At 46.7% G+C, this 25,849-nt stretch overlaps 1 protein-coding gene across 1 annotated transcript in view; it reads right to left on the bottom strand.

Moving 5' to 3' along the window:
- Window positions 1-25,849, bottom strand: part of LOC110514524 (inactive carboxypeptidase-like protein X2) — a 125,223-nt gene that overhangs the window by 28,532 nt on the left and 70,842 nt on the right. Inside the window, exon 5 of the mRNA XM_036960341.1 lies at window positions 5,655-5,739. Within this exon, the coding sequence (XP_036816236.1) occupies window positions 5,655-5,739 (85 nt within the window). The remainder of the gene's footprint in view (window positions 1-5,654; window positions 5,740-25,849) is intronic.

Here is a 25,849-nt window from a genome sequence, read left to right as displayed (position 1 = left end):
AGCAGATGATGAGGAACACAGTGAATAAGAGACTAGGGATCGGGAGTTGACATGGTGCAGTACATCTATGGACCATGGTAATACAGTACATCTATGGACCATGGTAATACATCTATGGACCATGGTAATACAGCACATCTATGGACCATCGTACTACATCTATGGACCATGGTAATACATCTATGGACCATGGTAATACAGTACCATCTATGGACCATGGTAATACAGTACATCTATGGACCATGGTAATACAGTACCATCTATGGACCATGGTAATACAGTACATCTATGGACCATGGTAATACAGTACATCTATGGACCATGGTAGTACATCTATGGACCATGGTAATACAGTACCATCTATGGACCATGGTAATACATCTATGGACCATGGTAATACAGCACATCTATGGACCATCGTACTACATCTATGGACCATGGTAATACATCTATGGACCATGGTAATACAGTACCATCTATGGACCATGGTAATACAGTACATCTATGGACCATGGTAATACAGTACCATCTATGGACCATGGTAATACAGTACATCTATGGACCATGGTAATACAGTACATCTATGGACCATGGTAGTACATCTATGGACCATGGTAATACAGTACCATCTATGGACCATGGTAATACAGTACATCTATGGACCATGGTAATACATCTATGGACCATGGTAATACAGTACATCTATGGACCATGGTAGTACATATATGGACCATGGTAATATAGTACCATCTATGGACCATGGTAATACAGTATATCTATGGACCATGGTAATATAGTACCATCTATGGACCATGGTAATACAGTACATCTATGGACCATGGTAATACATCTATGGACCATGGTAATACAGTACCATCTATGGACCATGGTAATACAGCACATCTATGGACCATCGTACTACATCTATGGACCATGGTAATACATCTATGGACCATGGTAATACAGTACCATCTATGGACCATGGTAATACAGTACATCTATGGACCATGGTAATACATCTATGGACCATGGTAATACAGTACCATCTATGGACCATGGTAATACAGTACATCTATGGACCATGGTAGTACATCTATGGACCATGGTAATACAGTACCATCTATGGACCATGGTAATACAGTACATCTATGGACCATGGTAATACATCTATGGACCATGGTAATACAGTACATCTATGGACCATGGTAGTACATATATGGACCATGGTAATATAGTACCATCTATGGACCATGGTAATACAGTATATCTATGGACCATGGTAATATAGTACCATCTATGGACCATGGTAATACAGTACATCTATGGACCATGGTAATACAGTACCATCTATGGACCATGGTAATACAGTACATCTATGGACCATGGTAATACATCTATGGACCATGGTAATACAGTACCATCTATGGACCATGGTAATACATCTATGGACCATGGTAATAAAGTACATCTATGGACCATGGTAATACAGTACATCTATGGACCATGGTAATACAGTACATCTATGGACCATGGTAATACAGTACCATCTATGGACCATGGTAATACAGTACATCTATGGACCATGGTAATACAGTACATCTATGGACCATGGTAATACAGTACCATCTATGGACCATGGTAATACAGTACCATCTATGGACCATGGTAATACATCTATGGACCATGGTAATAAAGTACATCTATGGACCATGGTAATACAGTACATCTATGGACCATGGTAATACAGTACATCTATGGACCATGGTAATACAGTACCATCTATGGACCATGGTAATACAGTACATCTATGGACCATGGTAATACAGTACATCTATGGACCATGGTAATACAGTACCATCTATGGACCATGGTAATACAGTACCATCTATGGACCGTGGTAATACAGTACATCTATGGACCATGGTAATACAGTACCATCTATGGACCATGGTAATACAGTACATCTATGGACCATGGTAATACAGTACCATCTATGGACCATGGTAATACAGTACATCTATGGACCATGGTAATACAGTACCATCTATGGACCATGGTAATACAGTACCATCTATGGACCATGGTAATATAATACCATCTATGGACCATGGTAATACATCTATGGACCATGGTAATACAGTACCATCTATGGACCATGGTAATATAATACCATCTATGGACCATGGTAATACATCTATGGACCATGGTAATACAGTACATCTATGGACCATGGTAATACATCTATGGACCATGGTAATACAGTACATCTATGGACCATGGTAATACAGTACATCTATGGACCATGGTAATACAGTACATCTATGGACCATGGTAATACAGTACCATCTATGGACCATGGTAATACAGTACCATCTATGGACCATGGTAATACATCTATGGACCATGGTAATACATCTATGGACCATGGTAATACAGTACATCTATGGACCATGGTAATACAGTACCATCTATGGACCATGGTAATACAGTACCATCTATGGACCATTGTAATACAGTACCATCTATGGACCATGGTAATACAGTACCATCTATGGACCATGGTAATACAGTACCATCTATGGACCATGGTAATACAGTACCATCTATGGACCATGGTAATACAGTACATCTATAGACCATGGTAATACAGAACCATCTATGGACCATGGTAATACAGTACATCTATGGACCATGGTAATACAGTACATCTATGGACCATGGTAATACAGTACCATCTATGGACCATGGTAATACAGTACATCTATGGATCATGGTAATACATCTATGGACCATGGTAATAAAGTACATCTATGGACCATGGTAATACAGAACCATCTATGGACCATGGTAATACATCTATGGACCATGGCAATACAGTACCATCTATGGACCATGGTAATACAGTACATCTATGGACCATGGTAATACAGTACATCTATGGACCATGATAATACAGTACATCTATGGATCATGGTAATTCTTACTTAGATGACGCTAATAACATTGGAATCTGATCAATATGATCCAAGAAACAAACTCTTCCAGAATGTTCTGACAAAGTGTGAACTGCTGTAACTACTATGGCTCAATGATCTCCACCCCAATCATATCTATTGATCTCCATCCCAATCATATCTATTGATCTCCATCCCAATCATATCTATTGATCACCATCCCAATCATATCTATTGATCTCCATCCCAATCATATCTATTGATCTCCACCCCAATCATATCTATTGATCTCCACCCCAATCATATCCATTGATCTCCATCCCAATCATATCTATTGATCTCCATCCCAATCATATCTATTGATCTCCACCCCAATCATATCCATTGATCTCTATCCCAATCATATCTATTGATCTCCACCCCAATCATATCTATTGATCTCCATCCCAATCATATCTATTGATCACCACCCCAATCATATCTATTGATCTCCATCCCAATCATATCTATTGATCTCCACCCCAATCATATCCATTGATCTCCATCCCAATCATATCTATTGATCTCCATCCCAATCATATCTATTGATCTCCACCCCAATCATATCCATTGATCTCCATCCCAATCATATCTATTGATCTCAACCCCAATCATATCTATTGATCTCCATCCCAATCATATCTATTGATCACCACCCCAATCATATCTATTGATCTCCATCCCAATCATATCTATTGATCTCCACCCCAATCATATCTATTGATCTCCACCCCAATCATATCTATTGATCTCCACCCCAATCATATCCATTGATCTCCACCCCAATCATATCCATTGATCTCCATCCCAATCATATCTATTGATCTCCATCCCAATCATATCTATTGATCTCCACCCCAATCATATATATTGATCTCCACCCCAATCATATCTATTGATCTCCACCCCAGTCATATCTATTGATCTCCATCCCAATCATATCTATTGATCACCACCCCAATCATATCTATTGATCTCCACCCCAATCATATCTATTGATCTCCACCCCAGTCATATCTATTGATCTCCATCCCAATCATATCTATTGATCACCACCCCAATTATATCTATTGATCTCCATCCCAATCATATCTATTGATCTCCACCCCAATCATATCCATTGATCTCCATCCCAATCATATCTATTGATCTCCATCCCAATCATATCTATTGATCTCCACCCCAATCATATCCATTGATCTCCATCCCAATCATATCTATTGATCTCAACCCCAATCATATCTATTGATCTCCATCCCAATCATATCTATTGATCACCACCCCAATCATATCTATTGATCTCCATCCCAATCATATCTATTGATCTCCACCCCAATCATATCTATTGATCTCCACCCCAATCATATCTATTGATCTCCACCCCAATCATATCCATTGATCTCCACCCCAATCATATCCATTGATCTCCATCCCAATCATATCTATTGATCTCCATCCCAATCATATCTATTGATCTCCACCCCAATCATATATATTGATCTCCACCCCAATCATATCTATTGATCTCCACCCCAGTCATATCTATTGATCTCCATCCCAATCATATCTATTGATCACCACCCCAATCATATCTATTGATCTCCACCCCAATCATATCTATTGATCTCCACCCCAGTCATATCTATTGATCTCCACCCCAATCATATCTATTGATCACCACCCCAATCATATCTATTGATCTCCGTCCCAATCATATCTATTGATCACTATCCCAATCATATCTATTGATCTCCACCCCAATCATATCTATTGATCTCCATCCCAATCATATCTATTGATTTCCATTACAATCATATCTATCGATCTCCACCCCAATCATATCTATTGATCACCACCCCAATCATATCTATTGATCTCCATCCCAATCATATCTATTGATCTCCATCTCAATCAAATCTATTGATCACTATCCCAATCATATCTATTGATCTCCATCCAAATCATATCTATTGATCTCCATCCCAATCACATCTATTGATCTCCATCCCAATCATATCTATTGATCTCCATCCCAATCACATCTATTAATCACCATCCCAATCATATCTATTGATCTCCATCCCAATCATATCTATTGATCTCCATCCCAATCATATCTACTGATCTCCACCCCAATCATATCTATTGATCTCCATCCCAATCATATCTATTGATCTCCATCCCAATCATATCTATTGATCTCAACCCCAATCATATCTATTGATCTCCATCCCAATCATATCTATTGATCTCCATCCCAATCATATCTATTGATCTCCACCCCAATCATATCTATTGATCTCCATCCCAATTATATCTATTGATCACCACCCCAATCATATCTATTGATCTCCATCCCAATCATATCTATTGATCTCCATCCCAATCATATCTATTGATCACCACCCCAATCATATCTATTGATCACCACCCTAATCATAGCTATTGATCTCCACCCCAATCATATCTGTTGATCACCACCCCAATCATATCTATTGATCACCACCCCAATCATATCTATTGATCACCACCCCAATCATATATATCGATCTGCACCCCAATCATAGCTATTGATCTCCACCCCAATCTATTGATCCAATCATAGCTATTGATCTCCACTCCAATCATATCTATTGATCATGATCTCAGCTAGCTACTCACCAGGTCTTGTGATCCATTCTTCAGAGTGACCCAGGTGTGACTGTCGTTGCTCACAAAGACCTTGTATGATGTCACCCAGTCGCTCCTAAAACGTGGGAGGAGAGAGAAAGTCAAGAAAGTGTAAGAAGAAGAAGGAATTAGTTGAAAGTGTTCAAAGCCGAGCTGTTCCACGCTGGACTGACGTACACAGTGTCCATATTAGGAAGCAAACGTCCATGGAAGCTGTGTCAGAGTCACTAGGAGTTGGTGTCTTTTCCTAATACGGACACCATACATTTCTTAAAGTGAACTTAACTACAGGTGACAACTTTACAGTACAGATGTAGGATCATACTTTGTTTTTTCATACAATCTTTTGTTGCTGAGAATTTTCCAGCAATGCAGGAAACGCAGATGAGATTTGTGATTTACATCAATTCTCTGAAAACCCCAAAATAACACACGGTTAATATTGCACTTTTCATGTAGCCTACTTTTGTCCAGCTAATAGCTTAACCACCGATCAAGCAACATTATGGACTAAATGGTCAAATGCTGTTACTGCATTATTTTTTTTTGCGATGAAAATATAGGTCAAATTATGATCCTATACCTGTAGCTAATCCACTAGGTAACAGCAAATATAATGCGATCCATACCAGTAGATTTCAAATGTACTACGCCAATATATATGTAAATATCTTCAGAGATCTTGTCCATATGAACATGTATACCGTTCTGAACCAGAACCATCCCAGCTTGTTCTACTTACAGTAACTGTCTCCTTCTGGGACCAATGCTGAAATATGGGCAGACACCTGGTTCTGGTTAGTGGAGCCACCATGTAGCTAATGGTATGAAAACTAAAAAAGAGAATTCTACTATGCACGGCTGGCAGCACAGCCAAGACACAGACACACACACACACACACACACACACACACACACACACACACACACACACACACACACACACACACACACACACACACAGAGACACAGACACAGACACAGACACAGAGACAGAGACAGAGACAGAGACAGACACAGAGACACACACACACAGACACAGACACAGACACACACACACACACACACACACACACACACACACACACACACACACACACACACACAGACACAGACACAGAGACAGAGACAGAGACAGAGACAGAGACAGAGACAGAGACAGAGACAGACACAGAGACACACACACACAGACACAGACACACACACACACACACACACACACACACACACACACACACACACACACACCTTTAATATTGTAAAATATTACTGTTCTCTGATATTTAATTCATGGGTTTTAAATGTGTATGATTTGTTTGTTTTTTGCAAACGCTATACAGATGTTGTATCTTAATTTGAGCCAGTTTGCTATAGCAGGAAAATAATCCTGCAACAGGAAATGTGAATTATGTGGATTATAATTAATGGACATTTTTATCGTCACGTTTGTCGTAAGAACTGGACCAAGGCGACTAAGACATTTATAGGGGTTGATACCTTTTTTCATTAGGGCAAAGTCTGACATTTCAAACTTTAGAAGCCTTTTAAAAACTCAAATACACTACATGTTTGCATTCTCAGCAACAAACGGAGTGATCAAATTAAGATACTCCATCTGTCTATCCATTGTTTAGCAGGAATGGAACGTTTGTATCCTGTATATTTGACTGATATGTGGTTGTCTCACCTAGCTATCTTACTCTGGATAAGAGCATTTGCTAACTTACTCAAATTTAAAATTTAAATGTGTCACAATCGTCGATAGGAACGGACCAAAGCGCAGCGTGAGTTGAGTTCCACATACTTATAGAGTGAAACTACAAAAAAATAAATAAACATAACAGGAACGTGAAAGCCGTAGTGCTCAAAACACAAACGATATCCCACGATGCAGGTGGGAACAAAGGACAACTTAAATATGATCCCCAATTAGAGACAACGATAATCAGCTGCCTCTAATTGGGAACCATACACACACACACCAACATAGAAATATAACGACTAGAACACCCCCGAGTCACGCCCTGACCTAAAACACCATAGAGAACCCCGAAGGGCTCTCTATGGTCAGGGCGTGGCAGTACCCCTCCCCCCCAAAGGTGCGGACTCCGGCCGCAAAACCTGAAACCAGATGGGGAGGGTTTGGGGGGGGGGGGGGGGTGGTGACTAGCGTCGGTGGCGGCTCCGGTGTGGGTCTTAGCAACCCGCCCAGACCACGGATCCAGCCATGGAGCAGGACTAGACGCAGTGTCTGGACTGGGCACCGGCACAGAGGAGGACTCTGGCCATGGAGCAGGACTAGACGCAGTGTCTGGACTGGGCACCGGCGCAGAGGAAGGCTCTGGCCATGGAGCGGGACTGGGCACCAGCGCAGAGGAGGACTCTGGCCATGGAGCAGGACTGGGCACCAGCGCAGAGGAGGACTCTGGCCATGGAGCAGGACTGGGCACCTGCGCAGAGGAGGACTCTGGCCATGGAGCAGGACTAGACGCAGTGGCTGGACTGGGCACCAGCGCAGAGGAGGACTCTGGCCATGGAGCAGGACTAGACGCAGTGCCTGGACTGGGCACCAGCGCAGAGGAAGACTCCAGCCATGAAGCGGGACTGGGCACCGGTGCAGAGGAAGGCTCTGGACATGGAGCTGGGTTGGACACCGTGCCTAGACTGGGCATCGGCGCAGAAGAAGGCCCTGGCCATGGAGCTGGGTTGGACACCGTGCCTAGACTGGGCATCGGCGCAGAGGAAGGCCCTGGCCATGGAGCTGGGTTGGACACCGTGCCTAGACTGGGCATCGGCGCAGAGGAAGGCCCTGGCCATGGAGCTGGGTTGGACACCATGCCTAAACTGGGCACCGGCGCAGAGCTCTGCCATGGAGCTGGGTTGGACACCGTGCCTAAACTGGGCACCGGCGCAGAGGAAGGCTCTGGCCATGGAGCGGGACTGGGCACCTGCGCAGTTGCACTGGACTGATGACACGCTCTTCAGGGCGAGTGTGGGGAGCAGGCACAGGACGTACCGGGCTGTGGAGGCGCACCGGTAGGCCTGGTGCGTGGAGCCGGCACAGGTTTCACCGGACTGATGACACGCTCTTCAGGGCGAATGTCGTGCAGAATACATCTAAGCAACATATCTCTCTGTTCTCTCTCCTCCACACACACACACACACACACACACACACACACACACACACACACACACACACACACACACACACACAAGCGGTACGGTAGACGTCTCCTGGATAAAGATATCGACCCTGAGCCCGGGGTGAACGTATGGGGTGATGAGTAGCTGTAGGAATCCCCCAGTCCTGCTAATTAAAACACTCTTACAATCAGACTTTTTCTAAATCTGGCACCATTAACATAGACAGATACCAGTTACAATAGAGCTACGTCACTACAGAAATATCATCTGTCTTTTCCTAAAGCCCCCTGTGTCTTTCTTATGTGCTCTATAACTCCAGATCAGCAGCTGGAGACGACTTGGGAAGGAAATGACAAAGGGGCGCTTTCTCAGCTCACCCCCCCCCCCCTTAAATTCTGAAAATAACAAGCAGTTTTCTGAGAGAGCCATTAATTAAGAGCCTCCTTTTCCCAGTTAACCAGAACAAAGGGCAGATGGGGTCAAATACGACCACGGGCTGCTGGGGAGAGTAGGGAGATTCTAACGGACGATGTGATCATCAGCAGAAAGAGAGTTAAATGGTTCTTCTTCACCAAACCAAAACAAGGGAATTTAATTTGCTTAAAAACTGTCAGTTGACGACACTCTGTTAAGTAGGTTTACTTCGATGTGCTTTCCTCGTTGGTCTATTTCAGTGGAAGAGTACTTGCTGTTTGAGTATATTATATTACGGTTAGCATTGTGCTAAAGTGGCTAAACGTGATGATATTGTTCACCAGCTTTATACAGGGACCCCTGTAGGCCTGATGCTGCCTGAGAACAATGTTCTCCTTCATTAACCAATGAGGTCATTGGCTCACTGGTGTCTTGTCAGGACGTTGTGGTGTCTTGTCAGGACGTTGTGGTGTCTTGTCAGGACGTTGTGGTGTCTTGTCAGGACATTGCGATGTCTTGTCAGGACGTTGTGGTGTCTTGTCAGGACATTGTGGTGTCTTGTCAGGACGTTGTGGTGTCTTGTCAGGACGTTGTGGTGTCTTGTCAGGACGTTGTGGTGTCTTGTCAGGACATTGTGGTGTCTTGTCAGGACATTGTGGTGTCTTGTCAGGACATTGTGGTGTCTTGTCAGGACATTGAGGTGTCTTGTCAGGACATTGAGGTGTCTTGTCAGGACATTGAGGTGTTTTGTCAGGACATTGAGGTGTCTTGTCAGGACATTGTGGTGTCTTGTCAGGACATTGAGGTGTCTTGTCAGGACATTGAGGTGTCTTGTCAGGACATTGAGGTGTCTTGTCAGGACATTGTGGTGTCTTGTCAGGACATTGTGGTGTCTTGTCAGGACATTGAGGTGTCTTGTCAGGACATTGTGGTGTCTTGTCAGGACATTGAGGTGTCTTGTCAGGACATTGTGGTGTCTTGTCAGGACATTGTGGTGTCTTGTCAGGACATTGAGGTGTCTTGTCAGGACATTGTGGTGTCTTGTCAGGACATTGTGGTGTCTTGTCAGGACATTGTGGTGTCTTGTCAGGACATTGTGGTGTCTTGTCAGGACATTGAGGTGTCTTGTCAGGACATTGAGGTGTCTTGTCAGGACATTGTGGTGTCTTGTCAGGACATTGTGGTGTCTTGTCAGGACATTGTGGTGTCTTGTCAGGACATTGTGGTGTCTTGTCAGGACATTGTGGTGTCTTGTCAGGACATTGTGGTGTCTTGTCAGGACATTGAGGTGTCTTGTCAGGACATTCAGGTGACTTGTCAGGACATTCTGGTGTCTTGTCAGGACATTCTGGTGTCAGGACATTGTGGTGTCTTGTCAGGACAATGTGGTGTCTTGTCAGGACATTGTGGTGTCTTGTCTGGACAATGTGGTGTCTTGTCAGGACAATGTGGTGTCTTGTCAGGACATTGTGGTGTCTTGTCAGGACAATGTGGTGTCTTGTCAGGACATTGTGGTGTCTTGTCAGGACATTGTGGTGTCTTGTCAGGACAATGTGGTGTCTTGTCAGGACATTGTGGTGTCTTGTCAGGACAATGTGGTGTCTTGTCAGGACAATGTGGTGTCTTGTCAGGACATTGTGGTGTCTTGTCAGGACATTGAGGTGTCTTGTCAGGACATTCAGGTGACTTGTCAGGACATTCTGGTGTCTTGTCAGGACATTCTGGTGTCTTGTCAGGACATTGTGGTGTCTTGTCAGGACAATGTGGTGTCTTGTCAGGACAATGTGGTGTCTTGTCAGGACATTGTGGTGTCTTGTCAGGACAATGCGGTGTCTTGTCAGGACATGGTGGTGTCTTGTCAGGACATTGAGGTGTCTTGTCAGGACATTGAGGTGTCTTGTCAGGACATTGTGGTGTCTTGTCAGGACATTGTGGTGTCTTGTCAGGACATTGTGGTGTCTTGTCAGGACATTGTGGTGTCTTGTCAGGACATTGTGGTGTCTTGTCAGGACATTGTGGTGTCTTGTCAGGACATTGTGGTGTCTTGTCAGGACATTGTGGTGTCTTATCAGGACATTGAGGTGTCTTGTCAGGACATTCAGGTGACTTGTCAGGACATTCTGGTGTCTTGTCAGGACATTGTGGTGTCTTGTCAGGACATTGTGGTGTCTTGTCAGGACAATGTGGTGTCTTGTCAGGACAATGTGGTGTCTTGTCAGGACATTGTGGTGTCTTGTCAGGACAATGTGGTGTCTTGTCAGGACATTGTGGTGTCTTGTCAGGACATTGTGGTGTCTTGTCAGGACATTGTGGTGTCTTGTCAGGACATTGTGGTGTCTTGTCAGGACAATGTGGTGTCTTGTCAGGACATTGTGGTGTCTTGTCAGGACATTGTGGTGTCTTGTCAGGACATTGTGGTGTCTTGTCAGGACATTGTGGTGTCTTGTCAGGACATTGTGGTGTCTTGTCAGGACATTGTGGTGTCTTGTCAGGACATTGTGGTGTCTTATCAGGACATTGAGGTGTCTTGTCAGGACATTCAGGTGACTTGTCAGGACATTCTGGTGTCTTGTCAGGACATTCTGGTGTCTTGTCAGGACATTGTGGTGTCTTGTCAGGACAATGTGGTGTCTTGTCAGGACAATGTGGTGTCTTGTCAGGACAATGTGGTGTCTTGTCAGGACATTGTGGTGTCTTGTCAGGACATTGTGGTGTCTTGTCAGGACATTGTGGTGTCTTGTCAGGACATTGTGGTGTCTTGTCAGGACATTGTGGTGTCTTGTCAGGACAATGTGGTGTCTTGTCAGGACATTGTGGTGTCTTGTCAGGACAATGTGGTGTCTTGTCAGGACAATGTGGTGTCTTGTCAGGACAATGTGGTGTCTTGTCAGGACATTGTGGTGTCTTGTCAGGACATTGTGGTGTCTTGTCAGGACATTGTGGTGTCTTGTCAGGACATTGTGGTGTCTTGTCAGGACAATGTGGTGTCTTGTCAGGACATTGTGGTGTCTTGTCAGGACATTGTATGTTATTTTTATTTAATTCATATAAAATATATATATATTTTTTATTTTTTACTTATTTTTTAAGTCAGAACTTTTCATTTCTTAAATATGTTAAAATTCTATCTGAGGTTAAGTGTTAAGGTTAGGTTAAGGGTTAATTTAGGGGTTAGGGTTAGGCATTAGGTTTAGGTTTGTGATTATGTCCAAGGTTTAGGGTTCGGGAAAATAGGATTTTGAATGGGAATACATTTTTACTCCCTGTGTGTGTGTGTGTGTGTGTGTGTGTGTGTGTGTGTGTGTGTGTGTGTGTGTGTGTGTGTGTGTGTGAGTGTGCGTGCACGTGCGGGTGTGTGTGTGTGTGTTAATCCACCACAGCTGATTAAGGGCTGGGCTGCTGCTGAGGGAAGCAGGGCTTTTACTGCTGCTCTTTAATTACTTGTTTCTTTTCATTCTTATTTTTATTTGTATTTTTTAAACTATGGGCTTGTAAGTAAGTAGGTAGGTTGGGACTGGAGGACAGATTCCCTTCATAGGCTGGTGAAGCTGAGACTTATGGGATGCCAGGAAGACATGATGAGACCTGTCATTTACGACACCTCAGTCTCAGACTCCAAAAAAAGCTTCCAGAGAAAAGGTTTCTCAGAGGAGGATTAAAATATGACTCAAAGACAATCTGATTGGCACATACATTTTTTTGGGGGGGGTTGCTTAGTATATTTTCTGTCACGTGTGAAATGGAAATATGTTTGCTGCATATCCCAACTCCCTCTGAGACACCCTCAGAGACTGGGGTCACGATCAGGTTCAGACATTATCAACAGACTGGGGTAAGTGACAGACTGGGGTCACGGTCAGACATTACCAACAGACTGGGGTCACGGTCAGATATTATCAACAGACTGGGGTCATGGTCAGACATTATCAACAGACTGGGGTCACGGTCAGGGTCAGACATTATCAACAGACTGGGGTCATGGTCAGACATTATCAACAGACTGGGGTCACGATCAGGGTCAGACATGATCAACAGACTGGGGTCAGGGTCAGACATTATCAACAGACTGGGGTCACGGTCAGGGTCCGGCATTATCAACAGACTGGGGTCACGGTCGGACATTATCAACAGACTGGGGTCACGGTCAGGGTCAGATATTATCAACAGACTGGGGTCACGGTCAGGGTCAGATATTATCAACAGACCGGAGTCAGGGTCAGACATTATCAACAGACTGGGGTCAGCGACAGACTGGGGTCACGGTCAGACATTACCAACAGACTGGGGTCACGGTCAGATATTATCAACAGACTGGGGTCATGGTCAGACATTATCAACAGACTGGGGTCACGGTCAGGGTCAGACATTATCAACAGACTGGGGTCATGGTCAGACATTATCAACAGACTGGGGTCACGGTCGGACATTATCAACAGACTGGGGTCACGGTCAGGGTCAGATATTATCAACAGACTGGGGTCACGGTCAGGGTCAGATATTATCAACAGACCGGGGTCAGGGTCAGACATTATCAACAGACTGGGGTCACGGTCATGGTCAGACATTATCAACAGACTGGGGTCACGGTCAGGGTCAGACATTATCAACAGACTGGGGTCATGGTCAGACATTATCAACAGACTGGGGTCACGATCAGGGTCAGACATGATCAACAGACTGGGGTCAGGGTCAGACATTATCAACAGACTGGGGTCACGGTCAGGGTCCGACATTATCAACAGACTGGGGTCACGGTCGGACATTATCAACAGACTGGGGTCACGGTCAGGGTCAGATATTATCAACAGACTGGGGTCACGGTCAGGGTCAGATATTATCAACAGACCGGGGTCAGGGTCAGACATTATCAACAGACTGGGGTCAGCGACAGACTGGGGTCACGGTCAGACATTACCAACAGACTGGGGTCACGGTCAGATATTATCAACAGACTGGGGTCATGGTCAGACATTATCAACAGACTGGGGTCACGGTCAGGGTCAGACATTATCAACAGACTGGGGTCATGGTCAGACATTATCAACAGACTGGGGTCACGGTCGGACATTATCAACAGACTGGGGTCACGGTCAGGGTCAGATATTATCAACAGACTGGGGTCACGGTCAGGGTCAGATATTATCAACAGACCGGGGTCAGGGTCAGACATTATCAACAGACTGGGGTCACGGTCAGGGTCAGACTTTATGAACAGACTGGGGACACGACTAGGGTCAGACATTATCAACAGACTGGGGTCATGGTCAGGGTCAGACATTATCAACAGACCGGGGTCAGGGTCAGATATTATCAACAGACTGGGGTCACGACCAGGGTCAGACATTATCAACAGAATGGGGTCACGGTCAGGGTCAGATATTATCAACAGACTGGGGTCACGGTCGGACATTATCAACAGACTGGGGTCACGGTCAGGGTCAGATATTATCAACAGACTGGGGTCACGGTCAGGGTCAGATATTATCAACAGACCGGGGTCAGGGTCAGACATTATCAACAGACTGGGGTCAGCGACAGACTGGGGTCACGGTCAGACATTACCAACAGACTGGGGTCACGGTCAGATATTATCAACAGACTGGGGTCATGGTCAGACATTATCAACAGACTGGGGTAACGGTCAGGGTCAGACATTATCAACAGACTGGGGTCATGGTCAGACATTATCAACAGACTGGGGTCACGGTCGGACATTATCAACAGACTGGGGTCACGGTCAGGGTCAGATATTATCAACAGACTGGGGTCACGGTCAGGGTCAGATATTATCAACAGACCGGGGTCAGGGTCAGACATTATCAACAGACTGGGGTCACGGTCAGGGTCAGACTTTATGAACAGACTGGGGACACGACTAGGGTCAGACATTATCAACAGACTGGGGTCATGGTCAGGGTCAGACATTATCAACAGACCGGGGTCAGGGTCAGATATTATCAACAGACTGGGGTCACGACCAGGGTCAGACATTATCAACAGACTGGGGTCACGGTCAGGGTCAGATATTATCAACAGACTGGGGTCACGGTCAGGGTCAGACATTATCAACAGACTGGGGTCACGGTCAGGGTCAGATATTATCAACAGACTGGGGTCACGGTCAAGGTCAGACATTATCAACAGACTGGGGTCACGGTCAAGGTCAGACATTATCAACAGACTGGGGACACAACTAGGGTCAGACATTATCAACAGACTGGGGTCATGGTCAGGGTCAGACATTATCAACAGACTGGGGTCACGGTCAGGGTCAGACATTATCAACAGACTGGGGTCACGGCCAGACATTATCAACAGACAGGGGTCACGGTCGGGATCAGACATTATCAACAGACTGGGGTTAGGATCAGACATTAACAACAGACTGGTGTCACCATCAGGGTCAGACATTATCAACAGACTGGGGTCACAGTCAGGGCCAGACATTATCAACAGACTGGGGTCACGACCAGGGTCAGACATTATCAACAGACTGGGGTCATGGTCAGGGTCAGACATTATCAACAGACTGGGGTCAGGATCAGCCATTATAAACGGACTGGGGTCACGGTTGGGATCAGACATTATCAACAGACTGGGGTCAGGATTAGACATTATCAACAGACTGGGGTCACGGTTGGGATCAGACATTATCAACAGACTGGGGTCACAATCAGGGTCAGACATTATCAACAGACTGGGGTCAGGATCAGACATTATAAACAGACTGGGGTCACAATCAGGGTCTGACATTATCAACAGACTGGGGTCACGATCAGAGTTAGACATTATCAACAGACTGGGGTCACAGTCAGGGTCAGACATTATCAACAAACTGGGGTCAGGATCAGATAGTATAAACAGACTGGGGTCAGAATCACGGTCAGACATTATCAACAGACTGGGGTCAAGGTCGGGATCAGACATTATCAACAGACTGGGGTTAGGATCAGACATTAACAACAGACTGGTCTCACCATCAGGGTCAGACATTATCAAAAGACTGGGGTCACGGTCAGGGTCAGTCATTATCAACAGACTAGGGTCACGACCAGGGTCAGACATTATCAACAGACTGGGGTCACGGCCAGACATTATCAACAGTCTGGGGTCACGACCAGGGTCAGACATTATCAACAGACTGGGGTCACGACCAGGGTCAGACATTATCAACAGACTGGGGTCATGGTCAGCGTCAGACACTATCAACAGACTGGGGTCACAATCAGGGTCAGACATTATCAACAGACTGGGGTCAGGATCAGACATTATAAACAGACTGGGGTCACAATCAGGGTCTGACATTATCAACAGACTGGGGTCACGATCAGAGTCAGACATTATCAACAGACTGGGGTCACAGTCAGGGTCAGTCATTATCAACAAACTGGAGTCAGGATCAGATATTATAAACAGACTGGGGTCAGAATCACGGTCAGACATTATCAACAGACTGGGGTCACGGTCGGGATCAGACATTATCAACAGACTGGGGTTAGGATCAGACATTAACAACAGACTGGTGTCACCATCAGGGTCAGACATTATCAAAAGACTGGGGTCACGGTCAGGGTCAGTCATTATCAACAGACTAGGGTCACGACCAGGGTCAGACATTATCAACATACTGGGGTCACGGCCAGACATTATCAACAGTCTGGGGTCACGACCAGGGTCAGACATTACCAACAGACTGGGGTCACAGTCAGGGTCAGACATTATCAACAGACTGGGGTCACGACCAGGGTCAGACATTATCAACAGACTGGGGTCAGCGACAGACTGGGGTCACGGTCAGACATTACCAACAGACTGGGGTCACGGTCAGATATTATCAACAGACTGGGGTCATGGTCAGACATTATCAACAGACTGGGGTCACGGTCAGGGTCAGACATTATCAACAGACTAGGGTCACGACCAGGGTCAGACATTATCAACAGACTGGGGTCACGGCCAGACATTATCAACAGTCTGGGGTCACGACCAGGGTCAGACATTATCAACAGACTGGGGTTAGGATCAGACATTAACAACAGACTGGTCTCACCATCAGGGTCAGACATTATCAAAAGACTGGGGTCACGGTCAGGGTCAGTCATTATCAACAGACTAGGGTCACGACCAGGGTCAGACATTATCAACAGACTGGGGTCACGGCCAGACATTATCAACAGTCTGGGGTCACGACCAGGGTCAGACATTATCAACAGACTGGGGTCACGACCAGGGTCAGACATTATCAACAGACTGGGGTCATGGTCAGCGTCAGACACTATCAACAGACTGGGGTCACAATCAGGGTCAGACATTATCAACAGACTGGGGTCAGGATCAGACATTATAAACAGACTGGGGTCACAATCAGGGTCTGACATTATCAACAGACTGGGGTCACGATCAGAGTCAGACATTATCAACAGACTGGGGTCACAGTCAGGGTCAGTCATTATCAACAAACTGGAGTCAGGATCAGATATTATAAACAGACTGGGGTCAGAATCACGGTCAGACATTATCAACAGACTGGGGTCACGGTCGGGATCAGACATTATCAACAGACTGGGGTTAGGATCAGACATTAACAACAGACTGGTGTCACCATCAGGGTCAGACATTATCAAAAGACTGGGGTCACGGTCAGGGTCAGTCATTATCAACAGACTAGGGTCACGACCAGGGTCAGACATTATCAACATACTGGGGTCACGGCCAGACATTATCAACAGTCTGGGGTCACGACCAGGGTCAGACATTACCAACAGACTGGGGTCACAGTCAGGGTCAGACATTATCAACAGACTGGGGTCACGACCAGGGTCAGACATTATCAACAGACTGGGGTCAGCGACAGACTGGGGTCACGGTCAGACATTACCAACAGACTGGGGTCACGGTCAGATATTATCAACAGACTGGGGTCATGGTCAGACATTATCAACAGACTGGGGTCACGGTCAGGGTCAGATATTATCAACAGACTGGGGTCACGGTCAGGGTCAGATATTATCAACAGACTGGGGTCATGGTCAGACATTATCAACAGACTGGGGTCACGGTCGGACATTATCAACAGACTGGGGTCACGGTCAGGGTCAGATATTATCAACAGACTGGGGTCACGGTCAGGGTCAGATATTATCAACAGACCGGGGTCAGGGTCAGACATTATCAACAGACTGGGGTCACGGTCAGGGTCAGACTTTATGAACAGACTGGGGACACGACTAGGGTCAGACATTATCAACAGACTGGGGTCATGGTCAGGGTCAGACATTATCAACAGACCGGGGTCAGGGTCAGATATTATCAACAGACTGGGGTCACGACCAGGGTCAGACATTATCAACAGACTGGGGTCACGGTCAGGGTCAGATATTATCAACAGACTGGGGTCACGGTCGGACATTATCAACAGACTGGGGTCACGGTCAGGGTCAGATATTATCAACAGACTGGGGTCACGGTCAGGGTCAGATATTATCAACAGACCGGGGTCAGGGTCAGACATTATCAACAGACTGGGGTCAGCGACAGACTGGGGTCACGGTCAGACATTACCAACAGACTGGGGTCACGGTCAGATATTATCAACAGACTGGGGTCATGGTCAGACATTATCAACAGACTGGGGTCACGGTCAGGGTCAGACATTATCAACAGACTGGGGTCATGGTCAGACATTATCAACAGACTGGGGTCACGGTCGGACATTATCAACAGACTGGGGTCACGGTCAGGGTCAGATATTATCAACAGACTGGGGTCACGGTCAGGGTCAGATATTATCAACAGACCGGGGTCAGGGTCAGACATTATCAACAGACTGGGGTCACGGTCAGGGTCAGACTTTATGAACAGACTGGGGACACGACTAGGGTCAGACATTATCAACAGATTGGGGTCATGGTCAGGGTCAGACATTATCAACAGACCGGGGTCAGGGTCAGATATTATCAACAGACTGGGGTCACGACCAGGGTCAGACATTATCAACAGACTGGGGTCACGGTCAGGGTCAGATATTATCAACAGACTGGGGTCACGGTCAGGGTCAGACATTATCAACAGACGGGTCACGGTCAGGGTCAGATATTATCAACAGACTGGGGTCACGGTCAAGGTCAGACATTATCAACAGACTGGGGTCACGGTCAAGGTCAGACATTATCAACAGACTGGGGACACAACTAGGGTCAGACATTATCAACAGACTGGGGTCATGGTCAGGGTCAGACATTATCAACAGACTGGGGTCAGGATCAGACATTATAAACAGACTGGGGTCACAATCAGGGTCTGACATTATCAACAGACTGGGGTCACGATCAGAGTCAGACATTATCAACAGACTGGGGTCACAGTCAGGGTCAGTCATTATCAACAAACTGGAGTCAGGATCAGATATTATAAACAGACTGGGGTCAGAATCACGGTCAGACATTATCAACAGACTGGGGTCACGGTCGGGATCAGACATTATCAACAGACTGGGGTTAGGATCAGACATTAACAACAGACTGGTGTCACCATCAGGGTCAGACATTATCAAAAGACTGGGGTCACGGTCAGGGTCAGTCATTATCAACAGACTAGGGTCACGACCAGGGTCAGACATTATCAACAGACTGGGGTCACGGCCAGACATTATCAACAGTCTGGGGTCACGACCAGGGTCAGACATTACCAACAGACTGGGGTCACAGTCAGGGTCAGACATTATCAACAGACTGGGGTCACGACCAGGGTCAGACATTATCAACAGACTGGGGTCAGCGACAGACTGGGGTCACGGTCAGACATTACCAACAGACTGGGGTCACGGTCAGATATTATCAACAGACTGGGGTCATGGTCAGACATTATCAACAGACTGGGGTCACGGTCAGGGTCAGACATTATCAACAGACTGGGGTCATGGTCAGACATTATCAACAGACTGGGGTCACGGTCGGACATTATCAACAGACTGGGGTCACGGTCAGGGTCAGTCATTATCAACAGACTAGGGTCACGACCAGGGTCAGACATTATCAACAGACTGGGGTCACGGCCAGACATTATCAACAGTCTGGGGTCACGACCAGGGTCAGACATTATCAACAGACTGGGGTCACGACCAGGGTCAGACATTATCAACAGACTGGGGTCATGGTCAGCGTCAGACACTATCAACAGACTGGGGTCACAATCAGGGTCAGACATTATCAACAGACTGGGGTCAGGATCAGACATTATAAACAGACTGGGGTCACAATCAGGGTCTGACATTATCAACAGACTGGGGTCACGATCAGAGTCAGACATTATCAACAGACTGGGGTCACAGTCAGGGTCAGTCATTATCAACAAACTGGAGTCAGGATCAGATATTATAAACAGACTGGGGTCAGAATCACGGTCAGACATTATCAACAGACTGGGGTCACGGTCGGGATCAGACATTATCAACAGACTGGGGTTAGGATCAGACATTAACAACAGACTGGTGTCACCATCAGGGTCAGACATTATCAAAAGACTGGGGTCACGGTCAGGGTCAGTCATTATCAACAGACTAGGGTCACGACCAGGGTCAGACATTATCAACATACTGGGGTCACGGCCAGACATTATCAACAGTCTGGGGTCACGACCAGGGTCAGACATTACCAACAGACTGGGGTCACAGTCAGGGTCAGACATTATCAACAGACTGGGGTCACGACCAGGGTCAGACATTATCAACAGACTGGGGTCAGCGACAGACTGGGGTCACGGTCAGACATTACCAACAGACTGGGGTCACGGTCAGATATTATCAACAGACTGGGGTCATGGTCAGACATTATCAACAGACTGGGGTCACGGTCAGGGTCAGACATTATCAACAGACTAGGGTCACGACCAGGGTCAGACATTATCAACAGACTGGGGTCACGGCCAGACATTATCAACAGTCTGGGGTCACGACCAGGGTCAGACATTATCAACAGACTGGGGTTAGGATCAGACATTAACAACAGACTGGTCTCACCATCAGGGTCAGACATTATCAAAAGACTGGGGTCACGGTCAGGGTCAGTCATTATCAACAGACTAGGGTCACGACCAGGGTCAGACATTATCAACAGACTGGGGTCACGGCCAGACATTATCAACAGTCTGGGGTCACGACCAGGGTCAGACATTATCAACAGACTGGGGTCACGACCAGGGTCAGACATTATCAACAGACTGGGGTCATGGTCAGCGTCAGACACTATCAACAGACTGGGGTCACAATCAGGGTCAGACATTATCAACAGACTGGGGTCAGGATCAGACATTATAAACAGACTGGGGTCACAATCAGGGTCTGACATTATCAACAGACTGGGGTCACGATCAGAGTCAGACATTATCAACAGACTGGGGTCACAGTCAGGGTCAGTCATTATCAACAAACTGGAGTCAGGATCAGATATTATAAACAGACTGGGGTCAGAATCACGGTCAGACATTATCAACAGACTGGGGTCACGGTCGGGATCAGACATTATCAACAGACTGGGGTTAGGATCAGACATTAACAACAGACTGGTGTCACCATCAGGGTCAGACATTATCAAAAGACTGGGGTCACGGTCAGGGTCAGTCATTATCAACAGACTAGGGTCACGACCAGGGTCAGACATTATCAACATACTGGGGTCACGGCCAGACATTATCAACAGTCTGGGGTCACGACCAGGGTCAGACATTACCAACAGACTGGGGTCACAGTCAGGGTCAGACATTATCAACAGACTGGGGTCACGACCAGGGTCAGACATTATCAACAGACTGGGGTCAGCGACAGACTGGGGTCACGGTCAGACATTACCAACAGACTGGGGTCACGGTCAGATATTATCAACAGACTGGGGTCATGGTCAGACATTATCAACAGACTGGGGTCACGGTCAGGGTCAGATATTATCAACAGACTGGGGTCACGGTCAGGGTCAGATATTATCAACAGACTGGGGTCATGGTCAGACATTATCAACAGACTGGGGTCACGGTCGGACATTATCAACAGACTGGGGTCACGGTCAGGGTCAGATATTATCAACAGACTGGGGTCACGGTCAGGGTCAGATATTATCAACAGACCGGGGTCAGGGTCAGACATTATCAACAGACTGGGGTCACGGTCAGGGTCAGACTTTATGAACAGACTGGGGACACGACTAGGGTCAGACATTATCAACAGACTGGGGTCATGGTCAGGGTCAGACATTATCAACAGACCGGGGTCAGGGTCAGATATTATCAACAGACTGGGGTCACGACCAGGGTCAGACATTATCAACAGACTGGGGTCACGGTCAGGGTCAGATATTATCAACAGACTGGGGTCACGGTCGGACATTATCAACAGACTGGGGTCACGGTCAGGGTCAGATATTATCAACAGACTGGGGTCACGGTCAGGGTCAGATATTATCAACAGACCGGGGTCAGGGTCAGACATTATCAACAGACTGGGGTCAGCGACAGACTGGGGTCACGGTCAGACATTACCAACAGACTGGGGTCACGGTCAGATATTATCAACAGACTGGGGTCATGGTCAGACATTATCAACAGACTGGGGTCACGGTCAGGGTCAGACATTATCAACAGACTGGGGTCATGGTCAGACATTATCAACAGACTGGGGTCACGGTCGGACATTATCAACAGACTGGGGTCACGGTCAGGGTCAGATATTATCAACAGACTGGGGTCACGGTCAGGGTCAGATATTATCAACAGACCGGGGTCAGGGTCAGACATTATCAACAGACTGGGGTCACGGTCAGGGTCAGACTTTATGAACAGACTGGGGACACGACTAGGGTCAGACATTATCAACAGATTGGGGTCATGGTCAGGGTCAGACATTATCAACAGACCGGGGTCAGGGTCAGATATTATCAACAGACTGGGGTCACGACCAGGGTCAGACATTATCAACAGACTGGGGTCACGGTCAGGGTCAGATATTATCAACAGACTGGGGTCACGGTCAGGGTCAGACATTATCAACAGACGGGTCACGGTCAGGGTCAGATATTATCAACAGACTGGGGTCACGGTCAAGGTCAGACATTATCAACAGACTGGGGTCACGGTCAAGGTCAGACATTATCAACAGACTGGGGACACAACTAGGGTCAGACATTATCAACAGACTGGGGTCATGGTCAGGGTCAGACATTATCAACAGACTGGGGTCAGGATCAGACATTATAAACAGACTGGGGTCACAATCAGGGTCTGACATTATCAACAGACTGGGGTCACGATCAGAGTCAGACATTATCAACAGACTGGGGTCACAGTCAGGGTCAGTCATTATCAACAAACTGGAGTCAGGATCAGATATTATAAACAGACTGGGGTCAGAATCACGGTCAGACATTATCAACAGACTGGGGTCACGGTCGGGATCAGACATTATCAACAGACTGGGGTTAGGATCAGACATTAACAACAGACTGGTGTCACCATCAGGGTCAGACATTATCAAAAGACTGGGGTCACGGTCAGGGTCAGTCATTATCAACAGACTAGGGTCACGACCAGGGTCAGACATTATCAACAGACTGGGGTCACGGCCAGACATTATCAACAGTCTGGGGTCACGACCAGGGTCAGACATTACCAACAGACTGGGGTCACAGTCAGGGTCAGACATTATCAACAGACTGGGGTCACGACCAGGGTCAGACATTATCAACAGACTGGGGTCAGCGACAGACTGGGGTCACGGTCAGACATTACCAACAGACTGGGGTCACGGTCAGATATTATCAACAGACTGGGGTCATGGTCAGACATTATCAACAGACTGGGGTCACGGTCAGGGTCAGACATTATCAACAGACTGGGGTCATGGTCAGACATTATCAACAGACTGGGGTCACGGTCGGACATTATCAACAGACTGGGGTCACGGTCAGGGTCAGATATTATCAACAGACTGGGGTCACAGTCAGGGTCAGATATTATCAACAGACCGGGGTCAGGGTCAGACATTATCAACAGACTGGGGTCACGGTCAGGGTCAGACTTTATGAACAGACTGGGGACACGACTAGGGTCAGACATTATCAACAGACTGGGGTCATGGTCAGGGTCAGACATTATCAACAGACCGGGGTCAGGGTCAGATATTATCAACAGACTGGGGTCACGACCAGGGTCAGACATTATCAACAGACTGGGGTCACGGTCAGGGTCAGATATTATCAACAGACTGGGGTCACGGTCGGACATTATCAACAGACTGGGGTCACGGTCAGGGTCAGATATTATCAACAGACTGGGGTCACGGTCAGGGTCAGATATTATCAACAGACCGGGGTCAGGGTCAGACATTATCAACAGACTGGGGTCAGCGACAGACTGGGGTCACGGTCAGACATTACCAACAGACTGGGGTCACGGTCAGATATTATCAACAGACTGGGGTCATGGTCAGACATTATCAACAGACTGGGGTCACGGTCAGGGTCAGACATTATCAACAGACTGGGGTCATGGTCAGACATTATCAACAGACTGGGGTCACGGTCCAACATTATCAACAGACTGGGGTCACGGTCAGGGTCAGATATTATCAACAGACTGGGGTCACGGTCAGGGTCAGATATTATCAACAGACCGGGGTCAGGGTCAGACATTATCAACAGACTGGGGTCACGGTCAGGGTCAGACTTTATGAACAGACTGGGGACACGACTAGGGTCAGACATTATCAACAGACTGGGGTCATGGTCAGGGTCAGACATTATCAACAGACCGGGGTCAGGGTCAGATATTATCAACAGACTGGGGTCACGACCAGGGTCAGACATTATCAACAGACTGGGGTCACGGTCAGGGTCAGATATTATCAACAGACTGGGGTCACGGTCAGGGTCAGACATTGTCAACAGACTGGGGTCACGGTCAGGGTCAGATATTATCAACAGACTGGGGTCACGGTCAAGGTCAGACATTATCTACAGACTGGGGTCACGGTCAAGGTCAGACATTATCAACAGACTGGGGACACAACTAGGGTCAGACATTATCAACAGACTGGGGTCATGGTCAGGGTCAGACATTATCAACAGACTGGGGTCATGGTCAGGGTCAGACATTATCAACAGACTGGGGTCACGGCCAGACATTATCAACAGACTGGGGTCACGGTCGGGATCAGACATTATCAACAGACTGGGGTCACGACCAGGGTCAGACATTATCAACAGACTGGGGTCATGGTCAGCGTCAGACACTATCAACAGACTGGGGTCACAATCAGGGTCAGACATTATCAACAGACTGGGGTCAGGATCAGACATTATAAACAGACTGGGGTCACAATCAGGGTCTGACATTATCAACAGACTGGGGTCACGATCAGAGTCAGACATTATCAACAGACTGGGGTCACAGTCAGGGTCAGTCATTATCAACAAACTGGAGTCAGGATCAGATATTATAAACAGACTGGGGTCAGAATCACGGTCAGACATTATCAACAGACTGGGGTCACGGTCGGGATCAGACATTATCAACAGACTGGGGTTAGGATCAGACATTAACAACAGACTGGTGTCACCATCAGGGTCAGACATTATCAAAAG

This window comes from Oncorhynchus mykiss, chromosome 23 (assembly GCF_013265735.2).
Source record: "Oncorhynchus mykiss isolate Arlee chromosome 23, USDA_OmykA_1.1, whole genome shotgun sequence".
Taxonomy (NCBI): Eukaryota; Metazoa; Chordata; class Actinopteri; order Salmoniformes; family Salmonidae; genus Oncorhynchus; species Oncorhynchus mykiss.
This window is presented reverse-complemented; position numbering and strand designations above follow the sequence as displayed.